General features: G+C 40.1%; 1 protein-coding gene across 1 annotated transcript in view; it reads right to left on the reverse strand.

The window, feature by feature from the left end:
• Positions 1-15,435, reverse strand: part of CUBN (cubilin) — a 273,800-nt gene that overhangs the window by 128,319 nt on the left and 130,046 nt on the right. The window contains exons 32-33 of the mRNA XM_074358517.1: positions 2,165-2,324; positions 374-487 (exon numbers count right to left, since the gene is read on the reverse strand). Coding sequence (XP_074214618.1) covers positions 374-487; positions 2,165-2,324 — 274 coding nt within the window. The remainder of the gene's footprint in view (positions 1-373; positions 488-2,164; positions 2,325-15,435) is intronic.

Genomic DNA, 15,435 nt, shown 5'->3' on the forward strand with positions numbered 1-15,435 from the left:
CAATGGCTGCACCAAACTGCATTCCATTATTTTTGCTTACCCCCCCCCCCAATATCACATGCCTGTCAATTCAGCAAGGTTATAGGTTTCTGCTTTGCTTCCCTTGCCAGGCCTTGAAATTTAAATAAATAAGTAAATAAGTAAGTAAGTAAGTAAATAAATAAATAAATAAATGAAATTAAGAATAAACAATAAAAATTACTTCCTACCAGATTAGGAAACCCCTGTTCTCGGGCACAGCCGGAATTGAGACTTCCAAAAACAGAGGTGGAAGGCCATCAATTGTTCACATGGAGGACATAAAAACATGAGTCATAGATGGACTTTCCCACAGACACGATCCATCCTGGATTCTTTTTTCCCTGTTACTTACATGGAGGCTGAGCTTGAATGGTCCAGACACAGTTCTGATTGTTTGGATAGTTGGCAGGAAACAACGGAGAGGATATAGTGTCGGCAGAGCTGGTGAGGATGTAGCTGCCACAGGCTGAGAAACACACACACACACACACACACACAGGTCAGATACATCTGGTTTCTACTGGCTCTACAAGACAGTTACTTGCTGAATGAAAACGTAAATGATGTTTCCCAGTTTCTAAAATGTCAAGGAAGCCCTCTGCCAAGGAAGCGGCACATAAACCATGAGAAACTGGGAACACACCCTACGTTTACAACAGTATTCTTCAGTTGCAGGAAGTGGGGGTGGCAAAGGACAGTAGGGTCAATGGCTACAGATTGTCCAAATCAGTCAACAGAACTCTGGCACTGATTCACTTACTCTGCCCACTGGTAAATGACAGGCAGAGAGATAATCTCTTTATGAACAACTTCTTTTTTAGGAAAGTAAATACTCCATTAAACTAGACTTCCCAAGGGCAGCTGTGTATCATCAGGGAAGTTGCAATGCTCTGCAGGAGTAGAAGACTGGAAGCCAGCTGGGGTGTAAGAGGCACCTCGCAGAGGAGACAGTGGCTGAAGGAGGAATCTGGGGGTGAGGAACGGTAGTCCAGGGAGAGGGCAGCTCCAGCAAAGACAGACGGGGGTAAGAGCTGCACCACACAGACTTGGCTGAAGTGCGGGGGGCTTGCAGAGTGTCTGGGTGAGGCTGGAAAAGCATTAGGGCAGAATATGGGCCTGTGGGGAACATCCAGAGAAGCTTGGCTCTGTTCTCCAGTCAGTGCGGAGCCAGGACAGATGCTGGAGCACTGAAGGTCACGATCAGAACTCACCATTGTAGGTTGAAGTTTGGAGGAATATGGGAAAAGAGTGGGTGAGATTGAGGAGGATGTTATAACAGCCCAGAAAAGACCTACTGGGGATTTTTTTTAACTATGAAGCAAAACATAAATGATTAATGAAATGAAAAGAAAAAAAGTGTTAAGAAACTATTCTTTCTTTGAAAGAACTTTGCAATCTGTCTTGCTCCAAAATCTAAAGTTGCGTCTTTGAGAGAGTTCAATCCAGAAATTATTCCTAGCCAGGGCTCTTTACTATGGAACACAAGCAAGTTCACTGAAACAGACTAAATGACTAAACAACCACACTTATTTGAGATGAAAGGATCATCTGAATAAAAATCAGAGGTGTAGGGAAACCGACAGCAACCCCTCCAGCTCTGGGTTGCATCCCTGACAGGGGGATAAAGGGTTACTCTCTGAAAATCCCAGATGAAAGGCAATGGAAGAACTGAGAAATGATGATTTAAGGAAAAAAACGATGGATGGAAAACAACACTGATTCTTCACTACATTGAGGGTTAGACTCTGACTCTACAAGAAAGTCTTATTATTTATAGTAGTGTGTTTCTTAGCCTAAAACCTTGGATAAATGCTAGATAATTTATCTATGAATGAATAAATTTGAATAAACACTTCTTTAATAGTATCTCTAATAGTAAAGGTACTTTTAAGTATCATTTTGAAAACTTGTTTGAGAGGTCAGAGACCCAAAGGAAGTTAGCATCATCTAAGTTAAAAAAAAGGCAAAGTTAAAAGTATCAACATTTACAATCATTGCAAATCATAGTTCTGTTCTGCTGAAATTGTTGCATGTTAAGTACAAAGCTGGGACCAACTTCTGAAGACTGATCTCATTTTATTGCAGCACCAACAGGGACCCTTAAGAACAGTTTGTGCCTCGGGGAGACCCACATGGTACTTGCCTTGTCTGAAGCGAGCTCGGAACCCCCTGCTCTGTCCAGAAGGGCCAGACTGAAATCGCACGAAGAGGCTGTTCCCTGTAGAGATGATGGGGTTACTCAGCTGCTGTCTTCCACACACACCGACAAGGCGGGTGGTCGCAGAGCTTAAACCATCAAATGCCTACAAGGAAAGACAACAGGGAACATGGTGGTTCAGAATGCCAGATGGGCATGAACATGTTTCCATGGACCATCTGCGCATTGGTGAGCTTCTGGAAAACACATTGGCAGGATCTAGTGCTTTATTTTATTGCTTTGTGATACAGTTCCATCATTGTGTCTGAGTATTTGGCCATTTCTAGGGACATTCTAGGAATTCTGGTAGGAGTTTCTGTCAGAGAAACTCATCATTGGATGGCTGGATATCTTTATAAATGCCATCCCTTTTGTAATAGAAAAGAACAAATCTGACTCCATATTAGACCTGTTTCTTTGGCTTTAATCCTGTGCCCTGTTTTCTAGGATTAGTCTTACTGGTTCTGCACCTTTTGTAAAACAATGTTGCCTACAGCCTGAAATATACAGGAGAGCCCATTCTCAAGACTCTGACCCTTAGGGATATTAATTAACACTTTTGCACTTCTACAAAGATAACAAGTTGCAGAATGGAAAATAGTATTTGTTTTGTTGGAGGTTTGCAGGGACACCATGACCTGACCCACATGGACAGCTGTAAGAACAAAGGATTCCAAAAACAAAGAATTCCTACACCAAGAAGTTTGCAACAACCAACCATACCCCCTCCCCTATTTTAGTACAAAAAGAGCCTGGATTCTGACTTGGGGAAGATGGTTCTCCGAGGCATTAGTCCGCCACCCTCTTAGTCTGCTGGTTTTCTGAATAAAGTCATTATTCATTGCCCCAACACCTTGTCTCCTGATTTATTGGCCTGTTGTGTGGCGAACAGAATGAATTTGGACTCAGTAACACTTTCATCACTCTTTCCCTCCCCTGACTCCAGTGCTGTTACATCATGGGTATATGCACAGCATATGTTAAAATATTTGATGCAAGAATGAGTATAGGAGCAAATAGGTAAGAAAAAATGAGTTATCATTCACTTTCAGAAACCCAACATTTGCTGCAACTTCTTGCTCTTCACAGAGTCATGGTTAAGAGGAAGAGAAATGGTAGAATTCTTTCAAATGATATAATGATGTGAACCTGATTTAGAAAATTATGTCACTATTAAAAATAATATATGTATATATAGGCTCTGGTCTGTCCTGTTCTGTACTAGGACTTAGCTGACCTATAGATGCCAATGGAATAGAGTTTATATTACAGACATACAAAACTGCTGCACTGGTTGGTGAAACTGAAGTTTTGCTCATTTCCTTGTGAGTTTTTTAATGCTCTTACATGCAAACTGGGGGGAAATGAGTTCTTTTCTTTGGATGATAATAATAATAATAATAATAATAATAATAATAATAATAATAATAATAATAATAATAATAATAAAACAACAACAACCATTCATTAACTGCTTACTATGTGCCAGAAACAGGATTCAGCATTTCACATACACGATCCCATTTACTCCTCCCGAGATTCCCTCCATTTTCAAGAAGAGGACCACTGATGCACAGAGACCTCAACGACGTGACCAAGTCACACAGTTCCTAAGAGGGAGCAGGACATGTTGAGCCAAACAGCTAGATTCTAGAGTCTAAAGATTTAAACCTTTCATTTCATCTAGTGCAAGATACCAATTAAACTCACCAACCACTAGGGTGAGATTAAAGGTATGAAGTTAAAATATGACTTTCATGCAAAATAAACTTCCATTTATATCTCATAAGAACGTCTTGGGGAAAAATAGAAAGTTCAGGGATTTAATACAAGGAAGGTACACACAAATGACTCTAGAATACCTAGTGAAGATTATACTCAGCGTTCTCTTTAGCACAAAAGTATGACTGGGAGGCTATTCTCAGTGTGATACATACAAGCACATGAATCAAACAGCAAGAGGATTTTTAACTTTTTAATGAAAGCTTTTACAATGATGAATTTTAAATAAATGTGGTTCTGGAGCCTCATTTCTTTTCTTTTTTCTTTTTCTTTGCATCATTTAATGTTCTAATTTTATCTAGTTTTTTTGGAGGGGGAGTAATTAGGTTTATTTATTGGATTACTTTTTTAATGGAGGTACTGGGGATTGAACCCAGGACCTCACACATGCTGAGCATGCGCTCTACCACTTCAGCAATACCCTCCCCAACAATGTTCTAATTTTAAATCTACCTATCCAATAAAACATTAAAATTGATTTTATTCAACATTTAAAGATTGATTTAAAAACTAACTTGTATATTCTTAACCAATTCAAAATATAGTTTCCAACCTAGACTGCTTTTTTGAACACCTTAAATCGGAGCCAAAAGAGTATACGAATGATCATCACAAAACCTCTTACTATGTTCACACTTCAACCTGCTCTCAAATATTACCACCATTGGTTTAATCCAAGACTTATTTATCTCTGTACTTGGTTTTAAACTTTCTTAAGGTTATAGCTATAACAACCTAGGATTTCAGTAATTTTATATTAATACTAGCTTGCTTTCAAGAATACCTTCTTAGAACATCACAGGGGTCTACAGAATATACCAATGGACTTTTGGTCAAAACTACTTATATAAGACTTCTTGTTTCTCTCAAGGTGATTTGTTTGTCTGAAACAGCATTTCCTAAACTTTAGTGGAACTTGGGTTCTATGAGGTTTATAGACTTCCCCAAACAAAACCACAAAAAACACCACCACCAACACACACAGATTCAGAGGAATTTTACAAGTCCACGAACCCACAAAGGCAAGCCTCTTCTGGTTCCCTTTATTTCTCTCCAAATTCAGAGGTCTAGCGAGTAAGTAGATATTATACCTTCCCTTTCTAAGCTGTCTTTTTCTCTCTCAATGGCTGTACTCCTCTTACGGCAAAATAAGTAAGGTAGAAATTTGAGGCTAGAACCTTCCGACAGTCCCATGAATGAGCCATTCCCCTAGAGGCTCTTGGAAAGAACACGTCTTCCAGAAGGACTGCATGCTTCCCAGCCCCTCCCACCCCAGAGAGCCTGGAATTACAGGACTGTGGCTGAAGTGCATATGGCTTGGGCATTGCTTCACAAGGAAGTGATCCAAAGTAGGTTCCCAAATGTCCCTAAATCAAAATTATATACCAATGGCACCCCAAATTTGATTAGCATGTTGTAACTTTGTAAGCATCATCGCTGATACCCTAAACTAGTCCTCAACACCATGTGACTTTTTTTTTTTTTAGTGAAGAAAGTGAGACTTCACAAATGTGCTATTAAACTACTGTCTCATCACTACCGTCTCATCCAATGGAAGGTGGTGACAGTGGAAACTTTGATCCAAGATCATACAGCTAGTGAGTGACAGAACCAGGAACTTGATTCTTCTCTCTCCAAATGCTACACTATGTCATGTTACTTCTTTTTAAAATGTGTGTGATGGTTATTAAGTTATACTTTCATAAAATGGTAATTAGGAAGATATAAGACCTCAGGTTATCAAGGAGACCACTGGGGTCTTTTTTTTTTTTTTTTTTTTAACAGTTTGGAATAACAATTCTTTTATTTGAGAGTGTTCCTAACACTCATAAGCTTTAATTTATACAATTATTTTTAAAAACTGCAGGGAAGAAAATACAAGAAAACTTATTGCTATTTTTAAAATTCTAAATTCATAAAAAATTATCAATACATATTTCCTTTACTTCCATTTAGTTCCCAAGGCAGAGCTAGCAAATTATATCATTACTGGCTACACATACAACATCTTCATATAACTTATGTCTTATTTAAGTCTGCTGCCAAGAGTTTCTTAGGCCTGGGAATTTACTTTCTGATCTGTTGCTTAGGTGGTAAAAGTCACAGAAATACACAAAACAACAAAACCTGTACATCGCGATGAACTCATTTCTCGGTAACACTAGTAAAATAAATTTTTGCGATTCAGTCTACAAAAGATGAAAGTAGCCACCATCCCTGGGAGTTCCAACTACAGGAGCTCTAAACACAGAGGCAGATCTGGTTAAATGGTGATCTAATTTCTACGAAAAAGTTAATCAGTGTCTTTGCAAAGTATCCAGAGTTTTGTCAGATTTCCAGACACCAACACATACATTCAAAATACCTAAACTTATATTGGTCACACAAAATAGGAGGGTTTTTGAAAGAATAGAACCAGGCACATAACAGACAATAAATGTCTGCTGTATGAATAACATACATAAGAGCACATGGGCCTCTGAGAACAGAGGACTAAGGTTGAGGAAAACCCAGAGTTAAGAAGAAAAGCTGTTCTTTCTCCCATGGATTGGGGTGTATAAACGCAGAGCAGGCATGAGAGTGGGGAAAAGGCTATTTACATTGGGGAAGAGGTCAAATGGGCTGTTTTTCTGGGCCCAAAGGGCAGGGGAGGAGGTTCCAGTCAAGGACAGGGGCCATGCCACACACACAGCACCCAGGTGCCTTCTCTCTGGATGTCCTGGGTGTTCACCAGAACGTGAGAGAACGAAGATGGCAGAAGACGGATGGAGGACATCAGACCCACATCCCAGAGTATCCAGAACACTTGACATGATGGTGCTATCAGGGACCCTCTACACCCTGAGCTGTAGCCGGAAGTTAGAACTGAGCCAAACATTTATGAATTTTAATGCCTGACACTTTAGAATGTTAAGGAGATTTGAGCAAATGTCAACCCTTTTTCAAAGTTGACATGTGTCAACTCCAGCACAAAGTGATGAGGAGAAAAACCATTCAAGTGAGAGACCAGCATCGATTCCTGAAAATATTTATAGAGCCTGTGGTCAGAGTCCAATGACTGGTAATTTGAGAAGATAAAGGAGCCAAGCAGAGGGAAACTTTCACCTTTCCATACACATACTGATGATGGAAATACAGATTATTTAAAGCATGCATTATTTAAAAGCAGGTGGCAGAATTCCTTTTACAGAGAAGAAAGAGAAGGTGTTCATTTAGCAAAACCTCCTCACAGGCTCCTGGAAATTGACTGACTGTGGTTGGAGAGATATTGTAGTGTGTTACCGTGAACAAGTCTCTCTCCTTCTGTCCTTTGGCTTCCTAATCTGTAAAATGGAATTGCTGTGAGGATATAGCTCATATTGTTCAATAGAATTAAATGAGTTAAAAGACATCAAGTATTTAGGATCATTTCTGGCACATACTACGTACGTAATAGATATTAGCCTCTGCTGTTAAAGGGAGACTGAGAGACAGCTAAATTGCTGATTAAGAAATGAATAAAACATTGGAGGGAGGGAACTAGAAAGCCATGGAGGCAAAGACAAAAAGAGGTCCAAGGCGGAGGTTCATCCAGCAATATGGGTGAGGCAGGAGCCTGCATTAGAGACATAACCCATGGAAATTACCCAGATGGGCAGCAGGGGTTGAGGGTGGTAGGCAACCTCTGACTCGGCTCCCAGTGATTCATGCCTTTGTGCCATTTCCTTCCATGGAGTGTGTGATGGACCTAATCACTTGTTTCTAATAAACAGAATAAGGTCCAAGGAATGGGATGTCACAGCCATGATTAGGCTGTGATGGATGGACTCTTCCATCTGCTAGCACCCTCTCTAGCTGGCCCTGTCTCTCTCACTCTGTACTGTCGGCTCTGATGAAGCAGCCTGCTATGTTGTGGGATCCTCCACCGAGAGGCCAGTGTGCCACGGAGCTGAGGGAGGCCTCAAGCCAATAGGCTGCAAAGAACTGAATCTGCCAACAGCCAGGTGAGATAAGGCCCAGCAGGTGAGCCACACCCGGGCTCCCGCCCCAAGGAAACTAAACCTGTTGCTGTTTTGAGTCCTGAAGTTTGGGGACAATTTCTTCTGCAGCAACAGAGAACCAATACAGGGAGCATGAAATGAGGGATTGAGGAAGGAATGAACACTGGATTTTTTAGGGCAAGAATGTCTCATATCACATGTTATCAACTGCTACACTGCCCTTTGCAGACATCGCCTGCCAGGGACTGAAATATCTAGCCAGAGTCTGCTGCACAGAAGAGCCTCCCGTGTTTGGGACTTTGGAGAAATAAAGAGGCCTACTTTCCAACGTTCTCTTAACAAGGGGCAGAGAGGATGGGAACAGCCATAAGAAGCAAGTGACAGAGGCCTTGAGATGTTAACAAGAAAGGTACACGCGGATGACCACCACACCTCTGCCTCCTCACATCTCCACTCAAGAGCCCCTGAAACTATTAAGGGGGATGATGGGTTTCCTAGACCTCTGAGTGTGCCCTTCCTCACCTGGAGCGATCAACTGTGTCAAACTCTCCTGAAAGGACCAACAATTATTCATGGAATTTAGTGGCTTGGAAGTCACGGGAGGTCTAAGGGGTTGCTTGGGTGTAATGACGGGGAAGTTGTAGAGCGGGTTGAGTTGTGGGTGCAAAGGGGGTAAATGTAGATGGTGTGGCACCTGTCTCTCATTTTTGAGACATGGCTGGCTCTTCTAGGGTTGGAGTAAGGAGTCACCAAGGTGATATGAAGTGCCTGGCATGAGACATGTACTCACTGAACGTGTTACCCTTATGGGAAATTCTGTTGTTTTCTTTTTTTGTTTCTTCCTTATTTCCATGGGCAGTCGGGCTATCACAACTTGTTCAAGAATTTGTATGATCCATTGACATACCAGGTTGAGATGGGGATGACAAGACAGCCAGTCTAGTTCAAAAAGAGCAGTGATTTTTTAAACAGCTCTATGTTCCTCTCCAAATATCTTCCTGACAACATATACCCCACTCCACAACACAGCTTCAAAAATACTCACAAAGTGGAGTCTAAATGTCCATCGACAGATGAGTGAATAAAGATGATGTGGTATACATACACAGTGGAATACTACTCAGCCTTAAAAAAGAATGAAATAATGCTATTTGCAGCAACATGATTGAATCTAGAGGTTATCATACTAAGTCAAGTCAGTCAGACAGAGAAAGACAAATACCATAGGATATCACTTATATGTGGAATCTAAAAATGATACAAATGAACTTATTTATAAAATAGAAAGACTCATGGACGTGGAAAATAAACAATAGTTACCAAAGGCAAAAGGTGAGGGGAGGGCTAAATTAGAAGTTTGGGATTAGCAGATACACACTACTATACATAAAATAGATAAACACCAAGGTCCTACTGTATAGCACAGGGAACTATATTCAACATCTTGTAATAACTTATAATGGAAAAGAATATGAAAAGGAATACATATATATAACTGAATTACTACTCTGTACACCAGAAACTAACATAATACTGTAAATCAACTATACTTCAATAAAAAAAAATTTAAGGGAACGTGTACAAGAATGTCCATTTCTATAAGGGATGCAGGAGCACAGTAGTAGAAGCAATTTAGATGGACATTAACAGTAGAATGGGTACGTGACTCATGGTGCATTCATAAGGTGGAATCTTGTATGGGGGCAAAAAGAATGCATTAGATCTGAATGCATGCAGTGTAGACAAGTGCTCAAAACAGATTGTTGGATCAAAGGAGTGAATGGAAGAATATGTTATGTAATAAAAAAGAACAAACCTGACTCCATATTAGACCTGTTCCTTTGGCTTCAACCCTGCACCGTTTCCTAGGCTCAGTCTTGCTAGCTCTGCACCTTTTGTAAAAGAATGTTGCCTAGAGCCTGGAATACACAGGAGAGCCTATTCTCAAGGCTCTGACCATTAAGGAAATTAACACTTTTGCACTTATATAAAGATAACAAGTTGCAGAATAGAAAATAACATTTGTTTTGTTAGAGGTTTTACAGGGGAACCATGACCGGACCCACAGCTTCAAGAACAAAGGATTCCAAGAATAAAGAATCCCTACACCAAGAAGTTTGCAACAACCAACCACACCCCCTCCCCTTTTTATTTCTTTTGGGAAAAAAAAAAAAAGAACTTGGAGTAAATATGGTAAAATACTGAGATTTAACAGGTAGGATTTTTTTTTTCCTGATACACTTTACACGCATTATGTAGTTGATACTTTTCTACATACTTAAAATATAATAGAGTTTTCACTGAAGAAAAGACAATCTACTGTTCAGCCATAAAAAAACAACAACATAACGCCATTTCCAGCAACATGGATGCTCCTGGAGAATGTCATTCTAAGTGAAGTAAGCCAGAAAGAGAAAGAAAAATACCATATGAGATCGCTCATATGTGGAATCTGAAAAAACAAACAACATAAATACAAAACAAGAAACAGACTCATAGACATAGAATACAAACTTGTGGTTGCCAAAGGGGAGAGAGGTGGGAAGGGACAGACTGGGAGTTCGAAATTTGTAGATACTGACAGGCTCATGCAGAATAAACAAGATTATACTGTATAGCACAGGGAAATATATACAAGATCTTGTGGTAGCTCACAGTGAAAAAGAATGTGGCAATGAATATATGTATGTTCATGTATAACTGAAAAATTGTGCTCTACACTGGAAATTGACACAACATTGTAAACTGACTATTACTCAATAGAAAAAGTTTAAAAAAAAAAGACAATCTATATAAAGGAAATAATGCTCTTCACAGCATTATTATAAGAAAAAACAGAAATAATCTAAGTGGTCAGTGATAAGCTAATATTAATTTTAGTGTTCCCATAACAATATAGGGTCAAAGAAACTATTTTTAAGAAGTGTATTAAATAATGCTAAGTGAAAAGGGCAGGATACAAAATGATGTGTTGTATTAACTAACTATCTGCCTGTGTATAAGTGTGTATGTATGCGTTTGCATGTGTGTGTTTCTGTAGGAGATAAGCCAGCATGTTCATAGTTTGTCTCTGTATGGAAATATTACGGGTGGCATTAACTCCTTATTTTTTTTCTTTTCTGGATTTCAGAAATTTAGTATGAGGAACACATAAAATAGCATACATATTTGTTTAAGTGTTCAGATCCCTACAGAGATGTGAAACCGTGCTAGTCAGATACCAGTGCTGCAGTTTCTAAACCATATGGGTGGATTTTAATGCCATTTAATCTAGCCTTCTGCTGCCTGATGGGAATGTATCAAGTTCACTGGATACGGCTTCTGTTTGAAGATCTCCAAGACGTTTGTTCATTGGCCAGTATCTACAACTGTAGTCCAGACTTGTCTGCAGGCTCCAGGCTCGCATATCTGACCGCATTCCAGAATCCCTGCTGGCATGTCTCATCAACCCAGGAAGTCAAGGTCTCAAACTGGGTCCTCTCCCACTCCTCCCCCTAATGCCTCCTGCACCTTCTTTTCTTGCCTCAGTAAATGCCAGAACCATGAATCCAAGTGCCAAGCTATTTTAGATCACTTAAACGTTTAAAACATTTTGAGTTTAAATCTCTCAAACTCTAGGGACCCCTTCACATCTTGCCTACATCACTACAGCAGCCTGAACTTTCTCCTGCTTAATTTTGTGTCCCCCTTTAAGACAGCCTCCCAACAACTACCACTGTGCAGTGTGTTTTCTGAAGTGTAAAATCCAACATGAAACGAAGGCAGGGTATGCCGATCGATTTTAAAATCACCCTAAATAAAGACAAGCAATCACTGATGCTTTGCTTAAGAACCAAAGAACAGTGCCAGATACAGGGACAGCACGTAGCCCACAGCCCCTCCCCTACGACCAAAGCCCTGGCGGATGGAGTGACCCGTGATCCCCTCCCTGAAACAGTCATCCCTCCCAGGGCGAAGCACATGATGGAAGGGGGGAAATGAACATTCGCTTCCTCAGTAATGTTTGTATGATCGTTTCTAGAACCTGGAATATATTCCCTCAGATTGTGGGAGAGTGGGAGGTGGAAAAATATTTCTACCGCATCTTTTATCTTCTTGTTCTACTAAGTTTCATCTTGCTCAGGGAAAAAATAAACCAACTAAATGTGTGAGTTAACGTTAGTATAAACTGGAGTCAGAAGAATCCATTTTCATTCAAAACCACAGCACGGTTTGCATTCCCCAGAGTAAGCCAATGCTTCACCTTAACTTCAGAGTTAAGGTTTCCACGCAAGCAAATTATGAATGTATGCTTTTCTTTTTCTTTTCTGCACTATCACCTTTTTCATTCTTAACTCATTTGTGAGTCTTCTGTAAGGTATCAAAATAACACACTTATGAAGTGAAAAAAATCACTGAGATGATATATAGAAAAATGTGTGAAAATTTTTATATTTTAAGATTAAAAAATTAAGATAAAAATGAGTCTTTTCATGAACTCATCATGACAGTTATCTAAGGGTCACAAATTTTAAAAAGATAAGTTAAGACCTTTAACATGGTACCAACAGTAACAGAAGCAATAGTGGTATTAACAGAAAAACCAGAAGTAGCTAACACTGATCTGTACCAGATAGTGTGATGAATGCTTTAAGTCATTTTTAAAAATTCAATCTTTCTTACAAGCCCATTTCACAGTTGGTAAAACTGAGGCTCAGAAAATGTAAGTAACTTGCTCACAGTCACACACTGAGTAGTGTGAAGCCAGTGTCCTGTCTGTCTAATAGCTGACCAATTATCATGAAACCAACCCAAAAGAGAAAATCAAGCTTTATTCACTGAAAATAGAATATTGAGAGACCATGATTCTAGGAAGCTAAGGGAAATGTCTTAGAAAGATAATCATGGGAACAGACTAGGAGTCTCATTCACTTACCTAGACCCAGAATCAAACATCCTTAGTGGCATTTTAGGAAGTCTTACTTGGGGCCTGGGTGGATTTCAGGGTGGCTGGCACCTGTCACACATTCCTTCCCACCAAACATGCACGGGATTCCCAGCGTGGCTGACTTAGCAGACTATAACACTGTAACAAAGGGCACAGTGTACCTAACGCTGAAATCCCTGCCCCCTAAACTCAGGTCTACTCTTGGATTCAGACATAAATCCAGCCCTTGCCCTTTCCTGGTCTAACCACAACCTCGTTGGACCGGCGTGGCCTCTTTTGTCATCTTGCCCATGGCCTAACTGGCTTTCAACCTGGTCTTTACCCTGGACTTCATTTTAAATTCATTTCTCGCGACACACATCTACTGCTTGGATTGCCTGGAAGGTTATCAGGGTAAAAACACGTGGTAGAAGATAAGATCTCAGGGTACAGAAGAAATCATTTACATCAGGGTGAAAAGTCGATACTGAAGATGACAGTCCGTGAAATGCATTCACATGTTATATACGGTGCACAGCTGCTAATGCAATTCCCATTTTGGGTGTGGGAATTGCTCCAAGATACAGGAAATATTAAGTGATCGGGAGGAGAATCCGTTAGGAAATCATCCAAGCTGTTAAAGTCATAAATGTAGGTAAGGAAGGAAGTGGAGATTCGAGCAGCTTTTCTTGGGGGTGTGGGGGGAGGAAGCATCGGTTTCCTCAGTCAGTGATAGTTTCTAGCTGCACTCGTCTGAAATGAAACACCAAATTCAGTTCACGGCACACATCCAGTGTCAGGACTCTGTCACTCCTATTTCTTTGTTCTGCGTGGTGGCACTCCACCTTCAAACTTTACAGGAGACAGTAAACTCTGATCATTTGCAGTTGCTGCAAGCTGGGACTCAAAGATTCCTGGAAATGTTGGTATGAAAAGAAATCCAAGAAGCTTGTTTAATTTTCACAAATAAACAAGCATTTAAAGAGATTCAGAGCTGAAAGACAAACAAAACAAAACCAAGCTTGTGCCCACAGATTAAGAACAGTGGCTTCAATTCAGTTATTCTTTGCCTTGGGGATGAAAAGTCTCAGCACAGCTTTTGGTAACTAAGTTGGCACGGGGAGGCAAAATGGCCGAGAACGTTACCCAAAGCAAGCAAAATAAATCATTTAAAAGAGATTAAAAGAGATTTACAATAGTCAAGACATTGAAAATAACCTACATGTCCATCAACAGATGACTGGATAAAGAAGACGGGGTGTGTGTGTGTGTGTGAGTGTGTGTGTGTGAGTGTGTGTGATGGAATACTACTCAGCCATAAAAAAGAATAACATAATGCCATTTGCAGCAATATGGATAGACACAGAGATCATCATGCTAAGTGGAATAAGCCAGACAAAGAAAAATACCATATGATATCGTTTATATGTGGAATCTTTAAAAAAGTCTCCAATGAACTTATTTACAAAACAGAAACAGACTCTCAGACATAGAGAACAGACTTAGGGTTATCAGTGAGGGAAGGGGGTGGGAAGGGATAAACTGGGAGTTCAAAATCTGCACCTCTTGGGGAGTGATGAAATGTTAGGCATCTTGATGGTTTCATAGGTGTATACATCTATCAAAATTCATTAAATTGTACATCTGAAATATGTGTAGTTTACTGTACAGAAAGTATAACCACAATAAAGTTGTTAAAAGAAAAAAGATTTTCAGAGATCAACCTCAAGTATCAAATGGAAACTAAATTTTCTGTGGTTAGAAGTTAAGGAGAGAGGGGAAAATGAGGAAGAGACAGAGAGAGGTTGATTTCTGTCATGGATTTATTTGTAAAACAATAAATATTTTAAAAAGAACTGTTTAAGAATTGTCTCTTTGAAGCACTGAGTTCTGTTATTCCTGTGTCTTTGTGCCTGGTTTTGGAAATGATCAATGTTTTAAAAGAAAACACATCATGGGTAGAATCTTTAAAAAAATAAAACAAGAGATGGATCCTGTGTTCCACACTTGCCCTGTCCCACCCTGTGCCTTACTGTCAAACAACGTGAACAGCAACAGACCCTGCAGCTTTGGGGTGGGGTGGGGTGGGGGGAATCTGGTTTTCTTCAGTTCAAATCCAATGCTTTGCTTTCTTTCTCCTAGATCAGCACAAAAAGCTTCTGAAAGAAAACCATTACTCATCATGTGCTCCTTTTTTTTTTTTTTTTTTTTTTTTTGCACTAGGGTCTGGAGTCCGCATGTATATTTTCTCCATGTGAGAGGCTGGGTCTGGACTGTGGTCTGTTTGCTTTTAACTGCTTCTTACTGATTCTCACAAGGCGGACATTCCATTGTGCTGAGCAAAGAGGATGCTGAAATCAGAGTTTGGAGTCTCCCGGGACCCGTCGTGCTCCTTGTCTGACTTCTCTCTTCCCACTCTCACACTGAGCTGTAACCCACGTTTCTCAGAGATCATTAAGAGCTTGCAGCGCTGCATGGATTTAAGGCTCAGAAGAGTACCTCTCATTAAGCAATTAAGCTGTCAGTCGCAGGTCACGGTAATACTCAGC

The sequence above is a fragment of the Camelus bactrianus genome, chromosome 35 (assembly GCF_048773025.1).
Source record: "Camelus bactrianus isolate YW-2024 breed Bactrian camel chromosome 35, ASM4877302v1, whole genome shotgun sequence".
Classification (NCBI taxonomy): Eukaryota; Metazoa; Chordata; class Mammalia; order Artiodactyla; family Camelidae; genus Camelus; species Camelus bactrianus.